Here is a 24,824-nt window from a genome sequence, read left to right as displayed (position 1 = left end):
CGGATTCAGCCGGATCGGACCAATATATCATATAGCTCCCATACAAACCCCAAAGTCACGAACAGTGACTTTTCACAATAACTTTGTTATTTTCTGTGCTATTATCGTGAGTATTAGAGAGATTATTACGCCTATGAACTACTGTGCCAAATTTGATCAAGATCGGATAACTATATCTTATAGCTCCCATAGGAACGATCGGTCGAAAACAGTGACTTTTGTACATAACTTCGTTAATAACTATTAATGACTGTGCTAAAATTGATCAAGATCGGGTGACTATACCATATAGCTCCTATAGGAACAATCGGTTGAAAACAGTAACTTTCATCAATAACTTCGTATCGCTCCCATATGGCTAAAACGTTTTTCCACTTTGACAGATATTGGGAACAAAAGTTTTTAAAAAAAACTTGCAAGGGTTCGACGCGGTCAAAGCTAGCCCTGGACCTCTGTTTTTGTTTTTTTTTTACACTATAAAGAAAAAATCTTTTGAAAAAATGAATTAAGTAAGACGTCTAGCCGACTTTGGTATACCATGTACCAGGTAAAAATATTAAAAATTGTTAATTTAAAAAATTTATTAGTAACGAAAAATAGGCAATAATTAAATTTTTTTTTTAAAAAGCTCATAACTTTTTAATTTTTTATCCTTTTCTTCAATTCTACTACCAGCGCTGCGGAAAAGTGTCTAGATTAAAAAAAAAAAAAAAATTTTGGATTCAGACTTTATTTGTAAATTTGGGGATCTTAGCTTTGTTAGTTATCCAGAAAATCGGTTTTATTTCATTATGGAGGCGGAATGGCAAAATCTTACACAAGTAATACTGCGCATTTACTAAACAAATATGTATATATACCAAATATGGTGGCTCTAGATAAAATAGTCCCTGAGATAAACGCATTTTTTAATTGCGGGGCGGAATGGGGCGCGGCAAAAATTTGAAGTAACCTCGACCACTTTACAAATTACACGAGCCTACATCCCAAATTTGGCAGCTCTAACTCTTATAGTCTCCAAAATTTAGGCGTTCATACGGACGGACAGGCGGACAGGGGACGGACATGGCTAGATCGAGTCGGCTGTTGATACTGATCAAGAATATATATACTTTATGGGGTCGGATAAGCTTCCTTCTGCCTGTTACATACATTTGGACGACTTTAATATAACATTTCAAAAATACATATATGTAAAATTTATGTTAAATGATTACGTTTATTGACAAAAGTTTTATTAATGATTCTGAGTGGTTAATTTCGAAGTCAGCGAATTTCCTATTGTAAAGGTAAGATTCCATGAGTTTGTCGGTTATCTGTGGGAGTTTTTGTCGGATTTTGAGCATCAGACCGACCAGCCAGACTCTATCGAACGCCAAGGCAACATCGAGAAATACAGCCGCGCAGTATTCTTTTAGTACGAATGCTGTTCGTATTTCGGATGTTATGAAATTGACTTGTAAAATTAAATTAAAGTAAAAATTTTAGGCTGAATAATATTACTGCCGTTTTTATACCCTTGCAAAAAGGGTATATTAATTTTGGCACCTCCAAAGTATATATATATACAAAGTATATATATATATAAAGTATATATATATACAGAGTATATGAGACTGTTTTTAAGTATATAATTGTTTTTTAATTAAACACTTGTTAGTTTAACATATCTGTTAATGACTGTACCAAATTTGATCAAAATCGGGTGACTATATCATAGAGCTCCCATAGGAACGATCGGTCGAAAACAGTGACTTTTGTAAATAACTTTGTTACTTTTAACGCGATTGCTTTCAAATTTAACATTCCTTAATTTAATATATCTGTTAATGACTGTACCGAATTTGATAAAGATCGGGTGACTATAACATATAGCTCCCATAGGAACGATCGGTGGAAAACAGTGATTTGGATCAATATCTTCGGTTTTTCCTATGATTGTAGGCCATTCTTTCGAAAACATAAGCCTTTTTCGATAAAACGTTCTTCCACATTGATGGCTAATAGGTAGGGAAAGAGTTACCAAAAAAGTTGCAAGGGTATACAAACTTTGACGCGGTCGAAGTTAGCCCCGGCCCCCTGGCTTAGTGCTTATTTGTGAATTTGTAAATTTTCCAATATTGTAATTATGTACTTGAAAAAATTGTAAAAATTGTTGTTTTTTTATACCCTGCAGAGGGTATTATAAAATTGGTCAGATGTTTGTAACGCACAGAAGGAGACGTTTCCGACCCCATATATACTCTATATATATATATATTCTTGATCAGCATGAGAAGCTGAGTCGATATAGCCATGTCCGTCAGTACGTCCGTTGGTGCGTATGCGTTTTAATCAGCCATCTTAAGAGCTATAGCGATGACATTTTTTTTTTGGGGGCTTTTTAGCACCCGGGTGAGTTAAAGTACCAAAATTGTCAGGATCGGACCACTATATCATATAGCTCCAGAACAAACATTTTTATAAAAATTGGAGTATCCCCATGAAATTTACTACGATGATAGTTTTGCATATAAAAACTCAGATTCCAAAATAGAACACAAGTTACAGTCAATATAAATCGGTTCACTCGCTGCCGGCAGAGCTGCTTGCCGCCTACTACGTCATCATCAAATAAACAGAGCACATGCATATACACCCCGACGCAACGCTACATGAACTGTATGTGTATGCGTGCGTTGCCTAAGCAAATTTGCTTAGGGAATGAGGGAAGAAGAAGAACAAATTGTACTATGAAGAGTAAAATTGTTTTGTTTGTATATTGATGCATTTTTTTTTATACCATACACCCATAGGGTGAAATGGTATATTAAAGTCGCCAAAATGTATGTAACAGGCAGAAGGAAGCTTCTCCGACCCTATAAAGTATATATGTTCTTGATCAGGATCAACAGCCGAGTCGATCTAGCCATGTCCGTCTGTCTGTCCGTCCGTCCGTCCGTCTGTATGAACACGCAGATCTCGGAGACTATAAGAGCTAGAGCCACCAAATTTGGTATGTATACTCGTGTATTATGCACATGTACAGAGTTAATTGGAATTTCGGCCACGCCCCCCTACGCCCCCAGGAATCACATAAAACTGTTTTTCTTAAAAAGTATGACAGCTAGAGACATCAAATTTAGTTTGTACACCCGATTAGTTAGCGCGCAGAAATTCATTGTTCAAACTTTTTGCCACGCCCCCTTACGCCCCCTGGAATCACACAAAACTGTTTTTCTTAAAAAGTATAATAGCTAGAGACATCAAATTTGGTTTATATGCTCGTTTAGTTAGCGCGCAGAAACTAATTGTTTAAACTTTTTTCCACGCCCCCTTCCGCCCCCAGAATTTACATAAAACTGATTTCCTTAAAAACTATGATAGCTACCGACATTAAATTTGGTATGTAGACTAGCTTAATAGGCGCGCAGATATTGGCTATTTAAACATTTTGCCACGCCCACTTCCGCCCCCGCAAATTAACCAGAACTGATTTTATCAAAAACTAACAAAGCTAAAGTCACCAAATTTAGTATGTATACTGGCATAGTATGCGCGGAGAATTTATATATTTTCACATTTTGCCACGCCCACTTCCGCCTCCATAATTTAGAAAAAACCGATTTCCTCCTGTATTTTTTTGACTATCGCAATCAAATTCAGCAGACTAATTATTCTTATCTATTTCTATCAAACTACCAAATTTCATTGAAATCGGACTAGAAACATGCAAAATATGAGTATGAACGTATTTTACTAAGCGGTCCACAAGGCCAGAATTGCTCGTGTGTTCGTAGAGTGAGCGAGATAGCACATAGTATAAGACATGTAAAAACAATTTAATAGACAAACATTTGGTTTTCGAAATTTGAAATATTTGTTTCACCTGGTGTATGGTATACCCAAGTCGACGAGTCGACTTACTTGCTTCATTTTTTTTTTTTTTTGAACATGTAAAATTATTATTCTCAAGGACTGCAAGGGTATAGCCGAATTCAACTTCTTTGATATTTTTTAAATTAAACAATTTGTCAAACTATAATAAAATCAAGACTTTTAATTTGTTTCTATTTTAATTGAACATTTATAATTTCTTTCAAAATAAATGCCTGCACATAAGCGGAAAATAAAGGATCGACCCAATTGTAGAAAAAACCAGAGGGCCGGGGCTAACTTCGACCGCGTCAAAGTTTGTATACCCTTGCAACTTTTTTGGTAACTCTATCCTTACCTATTAGCCATCAATGTGGAAGAACGTTTTATCTAAAAAGGCTTAAGCTTAAGAAAGAAAGGCCTACAATCATAGGAAATAACGAAGATATTGATCAAAGTCACTGTTTTCCACCGATCGTTCCTATGGGAGCTATATGATATAGTCACCCGATCTTTATCAAATTCGGCACAGTCATTAACATATATATTAAATTAAGAAATGTTTAATTTAAAAGCAATCGCGTTAAAAGTAACGAAGTTATTTACAAAAGTCACTGTTTTCGACCAATCGTTCCTATGGGAGCTATATGATATAGTCACCTGATCTTGATCAAATTTGGCATAGTCGCTTATGGGCGTAGTAAACTCTCTAATATTAAGTTTCACGACAATAGCTCAGAAAATAACGAAGTTATTGAGAAAGTCACTGTTCGTGACTTGGCCGTTTGTATGGGAGCTATATGATATAGTCACCCGATCTTGATCAAATTTGGCATAGTCGCTTATAGGCGTAGTAAACTCTCTAATATTAAGTTTCACGATAATAGCATAGAAAATAACGAAGTTATTGAGAAAAGTCACTGTTCGTGACTTTGGGGTTTGTATGGGAGCTATATGATATAGTGGTCCGATCCGGCTGAATCCGAGATATACAACGCCTGCAGTATATACAAGCCTACGTGCAAAATTTCAGCTCTGTAGCTCTTACGGTCTAGGAGGAGTTTGCGTTGATCCAGACGGACGGACGGACGGACGGACGGACGGACGGACGGACGGACGGACGGACGGACGGACGGACATGGCTAGTTGAACTCGTCTCGTCGTGCTGATCAAGAATATATATACTTTGTATGGTCGGAGATGCTTCGTTCTATGCGTTGCACACTTCTGACCAAAATTAATATACCCTTTTTGCAAGGGTATAAAAATAAAAAATTCGGTATACCATGCACCAGGTGAAACAAATACATATACATATGTATGTATGCCAACTCCGACATCTTGGACCCCCTAGTTATACACTTATATACGCATATTTCGAGCGTTTCAAGTCCAATTTTAGTTAAATTTGATTGGTTGGTTTAAATTAATAAGAATAACTAGTGTGTTGAATATGATTTCGTTTGTCAAAAAATTGCTTAATGGCGGTTTCTACCTTGTGTTATAAAAAAATTAGATTTTTTTTTTCGGATAGATATTATGTTCATGAATACTTTGTAAAAATTTTATGTTGAAATCTGTAAAATGAAGAAAGTTATCGGCCGTTTAATAAAGCGATGTCGAGCGCGCTGTGCCGTAGCGCAAATTTTCAAACGCGTTTTTCTCAAAACTATGTACATTTTTGGAAATCATGAAATTTTGTTACAGGATATTGTTCAGCGCTCGTAGTAGAATTGGCTAAAAATATTAAAAATTGTTAATTTAAAAAATTTATTAGTAACGAAAAATAGGCAATAATAAAATTTTTTTTTTTAAAAAGCTTATAACTTTTTAATTTTTTATCCTTTTCTTCAATTCTACTACCAGCGCTGCGGAAAAGTGTCTAGATTAAAAAAAAAAAAAAAAAATTTTGGATTCAGACTTTATTTGTAAATTTGGGGATCTTAGCTTTGTTAGTTATCCAGAAAATCGGTTTTATTTCATTATGGAGGCGGAATGGCAAAATCTTACACAAGTAATACTGCGCATTTACTAAACAAATATGTATACATACCAAATATGGTGTCTCCAGATAAAATAGTCCTTGAGATAAACGCATTTTTTAATTGCGGGGCGGAATGGGGCGCGGCAAAAATTTGAAGTAACCTCGACCACTTTACAAATTACACGAGCCTACATCCCAAATTTGGCAGCTCTAACTCTTATAGTCTCCAAAATTTAGGCGTTCATACGGACGGACAGGCGGACAGGGGACGGACATGGCTAGATCGAGTCGGCTGTTGATACTGATCAAGAATATATATACTTTATGGGGTCGGATAAGCTTCCTTCTGCCTGTTACATACATTTCGACGACTTTAATATAACATTTCAAAAATACATATATGTAAAATTTATGTTAAATGATTACGTTTATTGACAAAAGTTTTATTAATGATTCTGAGTGGTTAATTTCGAAGTCAGCGAATTTCCTATTGTAAAGGTAAGATTCCATGAGTTTGTCGGTTATCTGTGGGAGTTTTTGTCGGATTTTGAGCATCAGACCGACCAGCCAGACTCTATCGAACGCCTAGGCAACATCGAGAAATACAGCCGCGCAGTATTCTTTTAGTACGAATGCTGTTCGTATTTCGGATGTTATGAAATTGACTTGTAAAATTAAATTAAAGTAAAAATTTTAGGCTGAATAATATTACTGCCGTTTTTATACCCTTCCAAAAAGGGTATATTAATTTTGGCACCTCCAAAGTATATATATATACAAAGTATATATATATACAAAGCATATATATTCTTGATCAGCACGATGAGACGAGTTCAAATAGCCGTGTCCGTCCGTCCGTCTGTCCGTCCGTCTGGATCAACGCAAACTTCTCCTAGACCGTAAGAGCTACAGAGCTGAAATTTTGCATGTAGGCTTGTATATACTGCAGGGGTTGTATATCTCGGATTCAGACGGATGAAACCACTATGTCATATAGCTCCCATACAAACGCCAAAGTCCCGAACAGTGACTTTTTTTCAATAACTTCGTTATTTTCTGTGCTATTGTCGTAATTATAGACAGTGTATTACGCCTAAAAACTACTGCGCCAAATTTGGTCAAGATCGGGTGCCTATATCATATAGCTCCCATAGGAACAATCGGACGAAAACAGTGACTTTTGTAATAACTTCGTTACTTTTAACGCGATTGTTTTTTAATTAAACACTTGTTAGTTTAACATATCTGTTAATGACTGTGCCAAATTTGATCAAGATCGGGTGACTATAACATATAGCTCCCATAGGAACGATCGGTGGAAAACAGTGATTTTGATCAATATCTTCGGTTTTTCCTATGATTGTAGGCCATTCTTTCGAAAACATAAGCCTTTTCGATAAAACGTTCTTCCACATTGATGGCTAATAGGTAAGGAAAGAGTTACCAAAAAAGTTGCAAGGGTATACAAACTTTGACGCGGTCGAAGTTATCCCCGGGCCTCTGGTTTAGTGCTTATTTGTGAATTTGTAAATTTTCCAATATTGTAATTATGTACTTGAAAAAATTGTAAAAATTGTTGTTTTTTTATACCCTGTAGAAGGTATTATAAAATTGGTCAGATGTTTGTAACGCACAGGAGACGTTTCCGACCCGATAAAGTATATATATTCTTGATCAGCATGAGAAGCTGAGTCGATATAGCCATGTCCGTCTGTACGTCCGTTGGTGCGTACGCGTTTTAATCAGCCATCGTAAGAGCTATAGCGATGACATTTTTTTGAGGGGCTTTTAATCACCCGGGTGAGTTAAAGTACGAAAATTGTCAGGATCGGACCACTATATCATATAGCTCTAGAACAAACATTTTTATAAAAATTGGAGTATCCCCATGAAATTTGCTACGATGATAGTATTGCATATAAAAACTCATATTCCAAAATAGAACACAAGTTACAGTCAATATAAATCGGTTCAATCGCTGCCAGCAGAGCTGCTTGCCGCCTACTACGTCATCATCAAATAAACAGAGCACATGCATATACACCCCGACGCAACGCTACATGAACTGTATGTGTATGCGTGCGTTGTTTAAGCAAATTTGCTTAGGGAATGAGGGAAGAAGAAATTGTACTATGAAGAGTAAAATTGTTTTGTTTGTATATTGATGCATTTTTTTTTTTTTTGAACATGTAAAATTATTATTGTCAAGGACTGCAAGGGTATATAAACTTCGGCATAGCCGAATTCAACTTCTTTGATATTTTTTAAATTAAATAATTTTTCAAACTATAATAAAATCAAGACTTTTAATTTGTTTCTATTTTAATTGAACATTTATAATTTCTTTCAAAATAAATGCCTGCACATAAGCGGAAAATAAAGGATTGACCCAATTGTAGAAAAAAATAAAAAAATTAAAGTAAAATATAACGAGCTTTATTTTTAGACTTTATGTTGCAAAAATCGACAAATCGCCCATAGTGCACTGAGCCACCGACTAGATCAAGTCTAATGACAAATGTTTGATTTTTAAGCAATCGCGAACAAATATAAAATTACATGACAATCGCGACCAAAGTAACGAAGTTATTGACTAAAGTCACTGTTTTCCACCGATCTTTTATATGGGAGCTGTATGATATAGTGGTCCGATCCGGCTGAATCCGAAACATACAAGCCCTGCAGTTTATACAAGTCAACAAATTTGAGCTCTGTAGCTCTTACGATAAGGAGGAGTTTGCGTTGATCCTGACGGCAGGACGGACAGATTTTGAAATTTGTATCTAATGACTGTAATAGATAAACTCACCAAATTTTCCAGATCATCCTCTCCCGGAGTTTGAAAAAAAATATATCAAAGAAGCTAACATCGGCTGTGCCGAAGTTTATATATGTACCCTTGCAGTCCTTGGCAATAATAATTATACATGTTCAAAATTTGTTTTCTGCAACTCAATTCAACTCCACAATTGCTCTGGGAGCAGAGCAGAGATTATTATATTGACTGTAACTTGTGTTATATTTATCCGATCAGATTCAAATTTTGGGATCTGGGGTTTTATATATCACATATGTAAATTTCATAGCGATACTCCACTTTTTATGAAAATGTTTGTTCTGGAGCTACATATATGATATGATAGTCCGATCCTGATAATTCTCATATTTGATCTGCTCGAGATAATAAAAAACACTGAAAAAAAATTCAGCCCGATATCTCTTAAGATGGCTGAGTAAAACGCATACGACGGACATGGCTATATCGACTCAGCTTCTCATGCTGATCAAGAATATATATACTTCCTTCTGTGCGTTACAAACATCTGACCAATTTTATAATATCCTCTGCAAGGGTATAAAAACAGTTTGTTTAAATTATTGCAATCAAACTAGTCACATTGATATTAAATACATACATATGTACATACATATCTATTGATCAACACTTTATACTTTAGAAAATACAATTTTCTCGCAAGAACACCTTGATTACGTTACAAATATGCATAGAATACACCAAAAAATATTTATAGCACATATCCATATCATCTACTCTATAATGTATCTGTAAAATCTAAAGTCTTGCCACAAATTTTGTACTTTATATTTTGTAAAGGAATTTGAAGAAAAATAAAGTATAGTCAGCCGTAAATATTGTGTTAAATACCAGCCTTTAACTTTTATAAATGATATAAAAAATTACTTGCTATAAAACGGCAAGTAATTTTTTATATCATCCAATTAAAGTTTTTTAGCTGTGCCAACTTTAACACTTTAAAAATCTATAATTAAAGAGTAGTCAACGCAAATGCCCCCAATTCAGTTGCTTTAGCAGCTTGAATCGTGAGCGCGAAGTATGAATATAAACAAACGAAATATGTATTTTTAGCCATACGACGTCATTTCGACGTTGTGTAAACTATTTATGTATATTTTTTTTTGTGGTTTGAAGTCAGCTAGTCATACTGTAAAGGCGTCTCTTCAAGTTCCACGGCTTTTGCCGATGCTTAATACTGGAAATAAATTTGGACCATACCAATTTTATTTGTGCTGAAGTTTTTATACTCTGACAAACTAAATTTAAGAATTTTCAACAAATTTGAATGTTGGTTTTTTCTATAGGAACCTGGGGTTGTTCGCTTTTCTACATTTGAGTTTTGAAAGTCTAATTTTATCAGATTTTTACAAGTAGAGCAATAAAAATGTTTTTTTTTTCAAAAATTAGTTGAAAAATTTCCAGCAAACTTATTCTACTTGAATAAAAAATGAGTCTATATACCGAATTTGGTGCATTTAGTTTTGTTTAGATATAATAGTCTCTCAGTGTTCAAATAAACGGAATGCCACTACTGGGGTTCTAATATACGTATATTTGTAACTTAAACGAACTTAATAGAATAAATAATTCTATTAATAACACGAAAAACTTCGTCAACTTCACCCAATTAAGAAAAATGTTATAAAAAATTTTTACTACATTCACAAGTGCACCTTACAACACGTATACTTTTTTAGCATTATGATGTGCAAAATATGAGTCTATTGGTGTAATATACCCTATTTTCTACGGTTACAGGGTCACCCTGTAAGGCAAAAAGGCGGCAGCGCGTGCGATAAATACATATGTATGTACATATCTATGAGTCAGATAAGTAAATTTTACCACATGCTTGATTGATTATGTTATGATTTGAAATAAGCACAAACTTTGCAAAATTGCAAATAGAATACCATTTCGCATATGTACGGCAATTATGATATACATTACCATATACATAACACTAATAACAAAAATGTCATAAAAGAAGTTGAAGCATTGACCAATGTTGAACCAAGACTTCAGGTTTTATATATTTCTTGAGTCGTTTTAACAAATAAAAAAGTTCATTAAATAACAAAGTTTGAGTTTTTAAAGCCTTTGAACACGTTGTCTATGTAAAGCGCAAAGACAGTCAAGCATTTGATTAGTTTTTTTTTTTTTTTTGACAACCACATTTGAAAAATAGCAAAGCAACGCTTTCAAAATATTGATACTCCCAGAAAGATGTAAAGATTGTCCGTTTATATATTCATATCTCTTTGTATATTAGCAAAGCCTAAAAAATAATATAATTATAAATTAACTTACAGTAATCAGTATCAGCTCAGCAAAAAAGAGATCGTCAGAGGACCTTGAAGACAATCCTAGAAGAATAACTGATTGATCAACATTTTAAATGGGGATTCCCTAGATTGTAGTTAAATTTGTACATAATTTTTTTTTTACTTTTTTCTGAGTATGTTTTTGTCAAAAGACAAATGAATTGCTTCAGTACGAATTAAATGGCGTGAATTTGTCAGTACGAATAAATCCATGTGCTTGCGCCAAATGGGAGAAAAGAGCGCGATCAAATTCGACCTAAGAGCGAGATAAACACGATGCGGAACTATGTGTGTTCGTGACCATTTAATCGCCTATATAAAAACGATTGTAACGTTCGAGATCGAGTCAGTCGCGCAAAGAAAGCTGTGCCATAAATATTATAAAAATTAAAGCAAAAGGTGCTTCAGGATACTTATAAGTGATATTTAAAATAAGAAACAAGGAAAAAAAAAGATTTATTAAAAAGTTTATTTAACCTTTGGAATTACAAAAATGAATGTAGATGAGTTTCAAAAATATGGCAGGGAAGTTGTAGATTATATATGCGAATACTCTACCCATATCGAAAAACGTGATGTGGCTCCCACGCTAAATCCTGGTTATTTAAAAAAACTAATTCCAGGTGAGGAAAATTTTAGACAATTGAAAACATTGTTAACAAATGTGCCAATACCAAAATCAAAAAAAAATAATTGTTAATTATAGTGCAAGTGATAAATTTGTGTAATTGTAGGCACAACTTAGAAGGTCGTAAACTTTTTAGGCGAACACGAAGTTTTAATACACTCAAATTGATCATTAGTAGGGAATAAATAAAAAATAGAATGAAAAGTATAATTATAGCAATGTTGGGAACAATTTTATTTATATTCAAATTCATAACTTAAAAAAAAATTTTTTTTTTTGAAGAGTCATGTTCATTAATTGTTTAGGAAAGAATTGGTCAGAGTAAAGTGGATAGTGGAAAGGTAAATGAGTGTGCATATATAGCGCGATTGCGGGGGTAGAAAATGGCTTAACACTTAGTCAGCCTCAATGTATTAGACTTTTTGATGTATTTTGCTTTTCAAGCGAATTTCGCCCCAAGTTAAATATTAGCTTCTAAATGAGGAATCTGCCTTTCCTCCTCTCTCTCTGCACCTGTCTTATGCGAGTTTAACTAAACAAATCAATTAATTATGCATAAGCAAGCATTCATCGCACAAACAACACACCTTTTGTCGATTTACTTGTTGATATAGCCCCCAGACACACTGCCAAAAATAACAAAACGAATCTTACTATAAATATTGTGGGGAAAACTAACTTAATATGTGCTGAAAGAAATATCTTTCAATTTTTCATTCTATTTGTCTTATAGCGGATGCCCCACAATCGCCCGAATCATTTAAAGATGTTCTCAAGGACTTCGAGCAAAAGATTATGCCAGGCATTGTGCATTGGAATCATCCTAAATTCTTTGCTTATTTTCCGTCGGGGAATTCATTTCCCTCTATTTTGGGTGATATGCTAAGCAGTGCTATTGGATCAATTGGATTTAGTTGGGCTAGTTGTCCAGCGGCCGCCGAATTAGAAACAATTGTTATGAACTGGTATGCCAAGGCACTGGGTCTTCCGAAGGCATTTATCTCGGATGCACCAGGCAGTACTGGCGGCGGAGCATTGCAAGGATCTGCTTCGGAATGTGTCTTGGTTTCGTTGATAACAGCTCGCGCTAGAGCAATAAATGAATTAAAGGGACAAACGACGGTCCATGATAGCGTTTTTTTTGCCCAATCTTATAGCATATGCCAGTCGAGAAGCTCATTCATGCGTGGAAAAGGCCACTAAGATGGCCTTGGTCAAATTGCGTATCATTGATGCTGATGAGCATGGACAAATGCGAGTTGATTTGCTCCAACAAGCCATAGAAAATGATGTGACTGCTGGCTTAACACCATTTTTCGTAGTAGCAACTGTAGGCACAACGGGAGGATGTGCTTTTGATGATATTACGGAGATTGGTAGGGTTTGTCGACGAGTTTCAAGTATTTGGTTACATGTAGATGGAGCATACGCAGGAAATTCATTCATACTTCCCGAAATGCGATCGTTTTCAGCTGGGCTTGAGTTTGCGGATTCGTTTAATACAAATCCCAATAAATTGCTATTGACCAATTTCGATGCGTCAGCACTGTGGGTACGTGATGTAATGAATCTGAAAAGTGCTTTGAATGTAAATCCTTTATACTTACGCCATGATCATATGAATGGAGTAGACTACAGACACTATGGCATACCATTAAGTCGCAGATTTAGAGCATTGAAATTATGGTTTGTGTTTCGCATATATGGTATTAAAGGTCTTCAAGAGTATATACGCAACCATATGGCTTTGGCTAAAAAATTCGAAATGCTTGTACGCAAGGATGAACGTTTTGAAGTGCGTAACGATGTTCACTTAGGACTGGTCTGCTTTCGAATACGGTAAGTGGTGTATTGGACTTGCGATAGGAGATAACCATATCATATTTATTTTATTTTTTTATGACAGTACTGATGATGAGTCCAATCATTTACTTCTCGCTCAGATCAATCACTCAGGAAAAATGCACATGACTCCAGCCAAATTTAATGGACGCTATGTTATTCGTTTTTGTGTTACATACGAACATGCAACCGAAAAAGACATCCTTGATGCGTGGTGTCAAATTAAGAACTTCGCCGAGGAAATTTTACGTGAAGCAAAACTGGAAATCAGATCAGTTCCTAATTCACCAGATTCATCGGAACGTTCAAGCTCCGAACCAACAGTTAATGCCCTTGCCGGTTCAGGCAAACCTCCAATCAAAAAAAAGCTTACGCGTACCAAATCCTTGCGTTTTTCTTTTACACGCAGTATTTCTAGAGAGCAATACCAAAATCAAATTGAACACTTAATGGATGGATGTACCCCGATTTTAGTCGTAGATCCGAAAACCATACAGCAGACCTTTGAACAAGCCACAGAAAACAATGAAAGAAACAATAATAATCAAAGTAAGCTGAAGTATATCTCAGATGTAGACACAGATGAAGCGAGTAATTAAAATCAAGTTTAACGTGTCTCATCTTGCGTTGATGTACAACCAATAGATAGTATTAAAATTACTGAGCTGAAATGAGGCCTATGTAGTTAACAATTTCGTTCTGCGCTTTAACTTATTTATAAATTCAAACGCATACAGACATAAGTAATTTCTATTTACATGTAGATATATTTCATATTTGTAAAAATTTTTATAAAACAAAAGATTGCACATACATATGTGTACTACCATTTAAGGATTTTGAGATAGACGAAGATCCAAATTTTCTGCACAATAATACTGCATATTAATGAATAATTCATTCAATAAAATTTACATTAACTGCAATAGAATGATCAAGTACCAGAACAATAATCACTATTATGCATTAACTCACTCAAGTAAAGCAGTACAGAATGTGCTAACCAAATTTTGAACAACGACGGGATCTGTGATTGTTGGTTCGGCAAAGACTCTCGAAGAATCAGAACGTGAATCAGTGAAAATAATTTTCTATTGACAACGATGCAGGTGGGACTTTGAGGTGTACTTGTGTATGTGTACATACACACAGTGGCGGCCACGAATTTAAAACGTTTTTATACCCTTGCAGAGAGTATTATAAAATTGGTCAGATGTTTGTAACGCACAGGAGACTTTTCCGACCCTATGAGAAGCTGAGTCGATATAGCCATGTCCGTCTGATCGGATAAATAGAACACAAATAGAACAAGTAACAGTCAATATGCATACACACCCAGACGCTACATAAACTGTATGTGTATGCATGCGTTGCTTTTCTTAGGGAATGAGGGAAGAAGAAAAAAATTATAATGTTTTGTTGTGTATTGATGAATTGTTGCAGAAAACAAATTTTGAACATGTAAAATTAGTATTGCCAAGGGCTGCAAGGATACAAAAACTTCGGCGTAGCCAAACTTTGCTTCTTTGATATTTTTTATAGCCTTGCAAAAAGGGTATATTAATTTTGGTCAGAAGTGTGCAACGCATAGAACGAAGCATCTCCGACCATACAAAGTATATATATTCTTGATCAGCACGACGAGACGAGTTCAACTAGCCATGTCCGTCCGTCCGTCCGTCCGTCCGTCTGGATCAACGCAAACTCCTCCTAGACCGTAAGAGCTACAGAGCTGAAATTTTGCACGTAGGCTTGTATATACTGCAGGGGTTGTATATCTCAGCCGGATCGGACCACTATATCATATAGCTCCCATACAAACCCCAAAGTCACGAACAGTGACTTTTCTCAATAACTTCGTTAATTTCAGTGCTATTATCGTGAATATTAGAGAGTTTATTACGCCTATAAACTACTGTGCCAAATTTGATCAAGATCGGATGACTATATCATATAGCTGCCATAGAAACGATCGGTCGCAAACAGTGACTTTTGTAAATAACTTCATTACTTTTAACGCGATTGCTTTCAAATTAAACATTTGTTAGTTTAATATATCTGTTAAGGACTGTGCAGAATTTGATAAAGATCGGGTGACTATATCATATAGCTCCCATAGGAACGATCGGTGGAAAACAGTGACTTGTAAATAACTTCGTTACTTTTAACGCGATTGCTTTCAAATTAAACATTTCTTAATCTAATATATCTGTTCATGACTGTGCCGAATTTGATAAAGATCGGGTGACTATATCACATAGCTCCCATAGGAACGATCGGTGGAAAACAGTGACTTGTAAATAACTTCGTTACTTTTAACGCGATTGCTTTCAAATTAAACATTTCTTAATCTAATATATCTGTTAATGACTGTGTCGAATTCGATAAAGATCGGGTGACTATATCATATAGCTCCCATAGGAACGATCGGTGGAAAACAGTGACTTTGATCAATATCTTCGTTATTTCCTATGATTGTAGGCCATTCATTTGCAAACATAAGCCTTTTTAGATAAAACGTTCTAACACATTGATGGCTAATAGGTAAGGAAAGAGTTACCAAAAAAGTTGCAAGGGTATACAAACATTGACGCGGTCGAAGTTAGCCCCGGCCCTCTGGTTTTTTTTTTTTAGTTTATTTTTGATTTTCTTGGATCCCAAATAACTTAATGGAGTAATTAATTTTTCTGTAATTTCTTGGTTATTGTATTCAGATTATGAACCGTAAGAATGGTCTTCATAGTTTAATCCCTTTTTTTTTCATAGGTGCATTTGAACAAAGAAAAGCCTGTTTTTATGTGGGCATACATATGTATATTTAAACCTATTTTCCAAAATCTTAAATATTCAAGATAGAAGTATGAACTCTTTGAAGAAGTTATAGATCTAGCAAAACTAAGATAAACTGCATACCACAAACTTTTAATTTAGTATAAGTGTGTATATAGTGAACAAATGGTGGACAAAAATATTGAAGAGATTAGGATCAACCGAAGTTATGGAAAGATTTAAGTGGTTTTGGTCTATTGGATTGGAAAAACTAGAAGTTCTTCCACATTAATATCTCTGCATTTATATTTTCTTCTAATCATAATGTCTGTTTAATGTCTAATTGTTCACCGTTATTTTTCAGTAAAGATCACGATAACGTCTTAAACTCAGAATACGATTTCAAAATACTTGGCCGAAACAGTGCATAAAATGAATTGGATGAGAATGAAAATTGAAGTCTAGTGAGTGAATGAGATGACGATCAATCATACAACATTCAAACAAAGCAAAAACAAATGAAATGAGTTTTAATTTATAAAATTTAGTTTCGTTTCCTGTTTTTTATATTTAGAATTATTTATCCATATTTTAAACCAAACTTAAAATGTTTATGTCAAAATAATATTTATTTGTCATTGGTTCCATATGATATACTTTTAACGTTTAAACTTCATAAAGGACAATGTTTTCCAGTGGTGTATATATGAAAATAAATAAATAAATATTGTCAAAAATTTGTTTATACCAGGTATGAAGCCGAACCATTTCTTTGCTACAATCTTCCTTAGGTATATTAAACTGACGAATATTAATTTTTATAACAATAGTTTAGAAAATAACGAAGTTATAGTTAATCCGAGGTATACAAACCATCTACAAGCATTTCAACTGTGTAGCTCTTACGGTCTAGGAGAAGTTCGCGTTGATCTGACGGACGGACATGTCTATATGAGCTCGTCTCATCGTGCTGATCAAGAATACACAGCTGCAAACTTACAAATAGCAGCACTTGTTTATGTAATGTGTTTAAACTTTAAAGGATTCTTAGATTTAATTTAAGATGCAAGGAACATGTTAATACGTTTTAGAACAAAAAATGATTACTACTAATGGAAGCAAACAACAAAATTTTAAGTTCTTGAAATACTCAAAAAATAGCCAAATCTAAAAATATCACCACTTTTTAAATGTTTACTTAGAATAAAAAGAAAAAATAAATTAAAACACAATTAATTAATAAGTTCTTATTAGATTTTAAACGAAGTAAGTGAGTCGTCTCGCAGACTTAAGTATACCATGCACCAGTAAAACAAATATATTTTAATTTGATAATAACAAACGCATTTACATATGTACATATTTACAAAAAATCCTGTTGCTTTTACAAGCATAACTGAGTATGACGCTCACTCAAGCATATGCGCACCCCAGCGCCCTACCGGCAATTGGCCAACTCCGGCCTTATGGAAAAATGTTTATATGCATAAGTTGGCCGATTTGGATAAAACTTAACTCGGCTGTATACTTTATGGGGTCGGAAAAGCTTCCTTCTGCCTACATATATTTTGGCGACTTTAACTTTTAATTACTATGGGTGAATGGTATTATTATTATTAAATTACAAACCCAATACTTGGTTGCTTTGCCGTTACTTGGCAATGAGTCAACAAGTCTTGACAGTGTTTGACGTGTATTTTTTTCCGGGACTCCTAGATAACTTACCAAAACCTCTCATTTTTTGTTGGTTTTGCAACACCAAATGCTTTTTTAATGCCAGACCAAAGGTTTTTAATGAGGTTTGGGTCGATGTCCGGTAGAAAACTCCATATTAGCGGCATATTATCCTCAGTGTACGGTGGCATTACCGTCTTCAAAATAATTACATTAACTTGCTCGACATGAGCCACTAAATGGCACAGTCACCATAATAGAGAAAACAGTCACTGATACTGTCTTTAGTCTTCAGCGTGTATTTGGAGTTGAATTCCAAGTTCTGTGGACGCTAGACGTATGTTTTATAGCCTTTTTAACATAGTTGACAACTTTACTTTCATCAGTCCATAGCACGTTTATCCACTCTTGTATAGGCCAATTCTCATGATCTTTAACAAGCTAAAGGCGATTGACAATATGTATTGCGCATAGCTCGCAAATGAGAGTTGATCGTTTTTTCTCATATGCTCTGCTTCGTATTATAACCGAAAAGATTGTCCAGAAATGATCTCTCTCTGAGCGGCACTTTTTGTTTTGTTTTAAATTGTTTTTTGTCAAGCGCTTTGCATTGACTCATTCGTGTGACGCTCTCAAATGAGTGTCACGTAAAGAGTAATACGATTTTTGGTCACACAAAGAGTCTCAACAAAAGACAGTTTGACTAAAAAACTCAACAGAAATTATCTTTGCCTACCGTGTACATGTAAATACATACATACATATACATAAATGTAAATATATTTATATATTTATTTGTAAATCCGAGGTATAATTTTGCTGGGATATTCTATCGACAATGTCGCCGCAATGTCGATTGTAAATCCGAGGTATAATTTTGCTGGGATATTCTATCGACAATGTCGCCGCAATGTCGATTGTAAATCCGAGCTTTAATTTCGCTGGGACATTGCGTCGACATGTCGCCGCTAATTCGATTGAAAAATCAACCACTATTTTGCTGCGACATTCCGTCGACATGTCGCCGCAAGTTCCGTTGAACACACGAGCGACTTTGTTATTCTTCTTCAGAGGAAATTCCGTCGACATGTCGCCGAAAAATCGATAGAATGTCCGAGGCGCTAGGTCACACAATGTTAAATGTCGCCGCAAATTTGTATGGCATGTCCCCTGAAAATTCGAGGCGACATCTCAAAAATTGCCTCGGATTTTCTGAGGATTTTGCGGCGACCGGTACTGAAGGGTAAGAACGCATCAATCGCGTGTGTTTACCCATACATACGCAAAGGACAATTTGCTTCATTTCCCTTCAGTACCGGTCGCCACAAATTCCTCAGAAAATCCGAGGCAATTTTTCAGATGTCGCCTCGGATTTTCAGGGGACATGCCATACAAATTTGCGGCGACATTTAACATTGTGTGTCCTAGCGCCTCGAACATTCTATCGATTTTTCGGCGACATGTCGACGGAATTTTCTCTAAAGAAGAATAACAAAGTCGGTCGTGTGTTCAACGGAACTAGCGGCGACATGTCGACGGAATGTCCCAGCAAAATAGTGGTTGATTTTTCAATCGAATTAGCGGCGACATGTCGACGCAAAGTCCCAGCGAAATTATACCTCGGATTTACAATCGACATTGCGGCGACATTGTCGATAGAATATCCCAGCAAAATTATACCTCGGATTTACAATCGACATTGCGGCGACATTGTCGATGGAATATCGCCGCATTTTTCCAAAAATAAATAAAAACTTGACTTGATTTGGTTTTTTAACATGCATTAGTTTTTATTTAATAACATATGTATATATACATTTAAATTTGTTTATTTTTATTCTTAAATATATTACATTAAATTTAAATATTTATGTATATTTACATTTTTCTTAAGTTTTTATTACTTCACTTCTTTTGGCTTGTGCCAACCAATGTCTTAGCACATTCTCCGCCGGCTCATCCGGAATCGGATTTTGGATGGATTCTAAAAAGAACAAAATTGATTAGGGAATGAAAACTTCATAATATTTTAATAACACTTACCTTTATTACTGTATACACTGAATTTGAAAAAATTCAACAGTTCCTGCCACTACGAAATTCAATCGCGAATGAACAAAGAAACGAAATGTACAAAGCGATGCGCGCAGGAGTTGGAAAAAAAACAAAAACAACAATGCACTGACGAACGAAGTGAATTGGCGCATGAAATGCGCTGGCAGATTTTTTTTTCTATCGACGTCAGTAGTTCGGAATATGTGGCGATTTTGTCCCCGGCGACATTTGGTACTGAAGGGTTAACTCAAGCAATCGATAAGTGTTTGACTTGAGCGAAATGAAAACAGAAATGACTGTCTCGATCAGAGCGCGAGCGATCTAAGTCAGTCGCGACAAAAACAGTTTCTGTCTGACAAGGGGAACTTCAGGTATGCGAATTACCGATTTGGATGAATTTTGGATATGTTATAGAATACCCCGTTATTTGAAGCTGTGTGAAATTATTAAAATGTAAAAAAAAAAAAAAAAAAAACCAAAACTAACTAGTTCCGGGAGGGGGTTGAACCAGCATTTCTTGACTTTTAGTCAGGAACTCTACCCCTTACACCACCGTTCTGCTTGAAGACCACTCGGCGATTTATCTTGAAGTCACCGAAGCTATAACTTTAAACGCGGATTTTCAGGAAAATATAGAATAGTGCGCCGAAATATTTCACACAGCTTTTAATGACGGGGTATTCTATAACATATCCAAAATTCATCCAAATCGGTGATTCGCATACCTGAAGTTCCCCTTGTGAGTCTTTTTTATTGTTTGAGAGAAAGACACTTATTTGCAGACAATGGAAAAGTGTCAACAGTAATTTGCAAGCTATGGTATTGCGTTTAAAAGTGCAGCATTTCTGTGGCTGCATGCTTTGGAATTGTTCTTCCGAAAGTAGTTTTGAACTATATGGACGCTAGTTGAGATGTTAAAGTCCTTATTCAGGTCAGTTGCCGCCCTTAAAGGATCCTTATTGCTTTCTCGGCTTTAGCCATCGACCTCTTGAGTATTTCAAGAAGTTCCTTAAAAAGCTTTGAAAACGAATATTATTTTTTTTTTTTTTGCTTCCATTAGTAGTAAATATTTTACGTTAAAAAAAACGTATTCACATGTTTCTTAAAGGTTCAAGAAGGTTAAAAAAAAATCTAAGAATCCTATTTTTAAGGTCGCGACTGCATTATAGGGTCGGGAATGTTTCCTTTTATGCGTTGCCCACTTTTGACCAAAATGAATATACCCTTTTTGCAAAGGTAAAAAAAGGCGAAAATTTGTCCTATTCTATCTTTCTCTTGCATCAGATTATCTGCTGTACTCGTTTTCTTAATTTGAGGCAAATTTCAATTTTAATTTTACGCAGTGTAAAGCAACATACACACACAAGTGCACATATACAACTACATTGTATAGGAATACAACTGCCAAAAGTATTGGTTACGCCGCCCCATTCGCCAGACCCCGAACCCATAGAGTGAGTTGGACTTCAGGAAGAGTGCCGTAACTTTCCCACCAAACCTTTGAGATGGACTACGGGCTCAATTAAACAATAATTACAAAATAACGCTAAACATCTTACTTTAATAATATAGTAGGACAAATTGTTTAATGTTCTTTCTCGTTACTATGCTGAATTCGTTAAAAATTTAGGAAATTCATGTTCATCTGAAAATTTAATTTATCTAAACGAATATCTTTTTGACCAAAAGATTTTAGGCAAACCGTCGGGAATGTCTACTAAGGTTGATTGTTTATTGTATTGTTGTGGTACCTTATTGCCTAATAAATAAGATTTCTCCCATTCGACAATAGCATATTCGAATTAATTTCGGGTCGCAGTTTTCAAGTTTATTTACGTAGATATGTTTATACCTTCATACATAATAATAATTAATATATGTACATACATATGTATAGCAATTCGAATGGATACCTCTAATCAGTTTGTATAGGTAATGTATGTATGTACATACATATGTACATACATATGCTTATGTTTTAAACTTTTGAAACAAAACATTTTTTTCCCTCTTTTTCGTTATTGACTACGACTTTCAGCGAAATTCACGTAGCAAAAAAAATTATATTTTTATATGTCATAGTTGTTACAAAACTTACCCTTATATATTTCATGCACACCAAATTCCATAAAACTAATGCAAGAATGTAAACAAATCCTAGTTGGATAAACATGTGCGGAAACAAGTATCGATAAAAAACGATTACATGAAAGGTATCGATAACAACAAATAAGTAAGGTGGTAAATGTTTACTATTACTACTCGGGCCCAAAACGCCCTTAAACATAATTTTGGTATCAAACGAAAGAGAAAAATTGCACGAGCACGACCTCAGCTGCGCCTTGGCGATTTATTTCGTAGTTTTTGAGTAATTAACAAAAGAAAATTAATATTTTTGGCGGGACTATAGCTAAAAGTAGCCTTTTCCGGCTAAAAAAGCTGTTCAATTTTGAGATGGTGTTGCCAAATGCCGAATTTTGGATACTCGAATACGCGGGCATTTTGAATCTTTTGTTCGCACTATTCTCAACAAACGAAAATATTGTTGAGTTTACAATATTTCTTGATCTTATAGAACAAATATAGTTTAGAATACAATATTCGGCTGCCATAGCAGCCGAATATTCCTCGACTTTAGATTAAAATATTTGGCTACCAGGGCAGTCAAACAGTGCGCCAAATAAAAAATAGCGTTTGACAACACCGAAATCTAGCTTTACCCGATTTTTCCACTTTTCAACACTGAAATCTCGAGTAGTAATAGTAAACATTTACCCATTCGTCAACACCATCGCTAACGTAAACAACCTATCGTGCTATTTACATTTTTTTTTTTTTAAACGTTTAAATTTCCATTAAAATGCCCAACTGGAATCAAATCCAAACTCAACTACGGAGCAGCGTCAACCCTGTAGTCTTTTTTGACATAGCTGTAGGAACCACAGTGAGTAACAAACATCCAATTGAATAACGTATCATACAGCAATTGAAATCGTTTGTAGGAGATTGGACGAATTATTTTCGAGTTATTCGCCGACGCCGTACCCCGTACTGCAGAAAATTTTCGCCAATTCTGTACAGGAGAATACCGTCCAGATGGAGTGCCTATAGGATATAAAGGGGCAAGTTTCCACCGGGTAATTAAGGACTTTATGATCCAGGGCGGCGATTTTGTACAAGGCGACGGAACTGGGGTAACAAGCATTTATGGAATTAAATTTCCAGACGAAAACTTTACATTAAAACACGATTCACCTGGGCTACTGGCCATGGCCAACAGCGGCAAAGACACTAATGGTTGTCAATTTTTTATCACATGTGCCAAGTGCAACTTTCTTGATGGCAAGCATGTTGTCTTCGGAAGAGTATTGGATGGATTGCTTATAATGCGAAAAATTGAAAATGTTCCGACCGGGCCAAATAATAAACCAAAACTGCCGATTATTATCTCACAATGTGGGCAGATGTAGTTTTAATAATAAATACAAAAACTAAATATTTTTATTATATATATAAGCTAAGGTGTAATCACCTTTTAATGCTTTCTCTTTGCGTAAAGTGCAGCAGTCGTCGATCATAAAATTATAATAAATAGAGACTAGAGGTATAGTGGCCAAATGCCATAAAGCATGTGCATCTAGAATCCAAAATATTGGTGGAAAATCAAATAATTCCAAGCTCATGGCTAGGGCAAACAACACATAAAAATGTAGAATACGTCGAAAATATGGCCTGCTTTTTCTTACTTGATGACACCAGATGAACCACCCCACAGCTGACAGTAAACCAGTGCACACATTCACTTTCATATTAAAGGAATAATTAAACTTGCTTAGGCTTAAATAGGCAAAGTAATTAATATAGTACGAAACAAAAGCCAAAGTAATAACACCACGCAGGAAGAGCGAATACCGATGCAGCATTCTCATAATCATGCAGTACAGAGAGCTCAGGACAATCGCATAGCCACAGGCGTAGTCAAGGAGTTCCGTAAGTGGGTTATCACGCGTATGAAATATAGCAGACCATATCCAGCCATTAAGGGAAGTCTGCAAAATAAATCAGTTATATAAATTTTCTTATATGTATGTACTTCCTGAAGTCCAAGTGTTTTACCAGGCCAAAGATATGAGATAGAATATAGCAAGGACTATCAGCACGTACTACGCTACGAAACTTCCTTAGCATACGTAAATGCATGAGGAAATTCAACAAGGAAAAGAATACCGAAGCCGGCTCCTGCATGCCCATCAGTCTAAAAAAAGGCCATTTGCCATAGAATTGTGGAATGGGCCATCCCCTCTCAAAAAATGCAAATACAGTCCGCCACATGCAGGCATACTGACACTCATCCTAGACGAAATCATTAAAGTCTATAATAACTACATAAAATATTAGAATGACCAATTTAAACTTACTGCACATGTCCATTGAGTGATCAAATCAAAAATGGATTGCTTGTAGAACTTCACCGCTTGCTCTTGGATATCCTGTCCGTCTAAAGAACAATTTGTATGCTCACAGTTCTCACGACAATTACGAAAAAACTGTGTTCTATCTCCTGTAGATCCTAATACTAATGTGAAAATCTCACTTAGTAAGACCAACACCAAGAGATGACCTTCAGTAGAATAAACATTAAATTTTGTCATTTCCATTAGTATTCATTTTCAAGTTTCATAAACAAATTTTAATTGATTTGCCACCTGATAGAGATGTGCAGTAAAAAGTATAAATTAAACAAAATCGAAACAGTGAAATCTGAAACACCAATAGAGTTTTGTGTTTGGCAAATATTGGTTAATATTTACTTAAGCTACTCGGATCCAAAACGCGATTAAACTACATAAATTTCGTTTAGGGCGCAAATAGCTT

The 24,824-nt window shown here is 35.2% G+C and overlaps 4 protein-coding genes and 1 long non-coding RNA gene across 5 annotated transcripts in view; 2 read left to right on the top strand and 3 right to left on the bottom strand.

Moving 5' to 3' along the window:
- Positions 1 to 22,135, bottom strand: part of Rpp25 (ribonuclease P protein subunit Rpp25) — a 64,321-nt gene extending 42,186 nt beyond the window's left edge. Inside the window, 1 exon segment of the mRNA XM_068287575.1 lies at positions 22,048 to 22,135. The gene's annotated coding sequence lies outside the window, so the exon portion shown is untranslated.
- Tdc1 (Tyrosine decarboxylase 1) lies at positions 11,313 to 14,927 on the top strand. The gene is given in 4 exon segments (XM_068287786.1): positions 11,313 to 11,604; positions 12,343 to 12,746; positions 12,748 to 13,448; positions 13,516 to 14,927. Coding segments are annotated over 4 exon segments (1,770 nt in total). The 5' UTR covers positions 11,313 to 11,474; the 3' UTR covers positions 14,051 to 14,927.
- Positions 19,778 to 20,519, bottom strand: LOC137575588 (uncharacterized). Its single transcript, XR_011032200.1, has 2 exons — positions 19,938 to 20,519; positions 19,778 to 19,878 (listed from the first exon to the last, which is right to left on the bottom strand). It is a non-coding gene; the product is annotated as an uncharacterized lncRNA (long non-coding RNA).
- Positions 22,136 to 22,718: 583 nt separating the features above from the next.
- Positions 22,719 to 23,465, top strand: LOC137575218 (peptidyl-prolyl cis-trans isomerase H). Its single transcript, XM_068287658.1, has 2 exons — positions 22,719 to 22,893; positions 22,952 to 23,465. Exons 1-2 carry the CDS (start codon positions 22,810 to 22,812, stop codon positions 23,417 to 23,419), a joined length of 552 nt encoding a protein of 183 aa, XP_068143759.1. The 5' UTR covers positions 22,719 to 22,809; the 3' UTR covers positions 23,420 to 23,465.
- On the bottom strand, positions 23,391 to 24,647 carry PGAP3 (Per1-like protein PGAP3). The gene is made up of 3 exons (XM_068287657.1): positions 24,368 to 24,647; positions 24,066 to 24,302; positions 23,391 to 23,998 (listed from the first exon to the last, which is right to left on the bottom strand). Exons 1-3 carry the CDS (start codon positions 24,605 to 24,607, stop codon positions 23,441 to 23,443), a joined length of 1,035 nt encoding a protein of 344 aa, XP_068143758.1. The 5' UTR covers positions 24,608 to 24,647; the 3' UTR covers positions 23,391 to 23,440.
- Between the last annotated feature and the right edge of the window lie 177 nt (positions 24,648 to 24,824).

Source organism: Drosophila tropicalis, unplaced genomic scaffold (genome assembly GCF_018151085.1).
Source record: "Drosophila tropicalis isolate 14030-0801.00 unplaced genomic scaffold, ASM1815108v1 contig_573, whole genome shotgun sequence".
Taxonomy (NCBI): domain Eukaryota; kingdom Metazoa; phylum Arthropoda; class Insecta; order Diptera; family Drosophilidae; genus Drosophila; species Drosophila tropicalis.
Note: the sequence above shows the minus strand (reverse complement) of the source record. Positions and strands in the feature narration are given on the sequence as shown.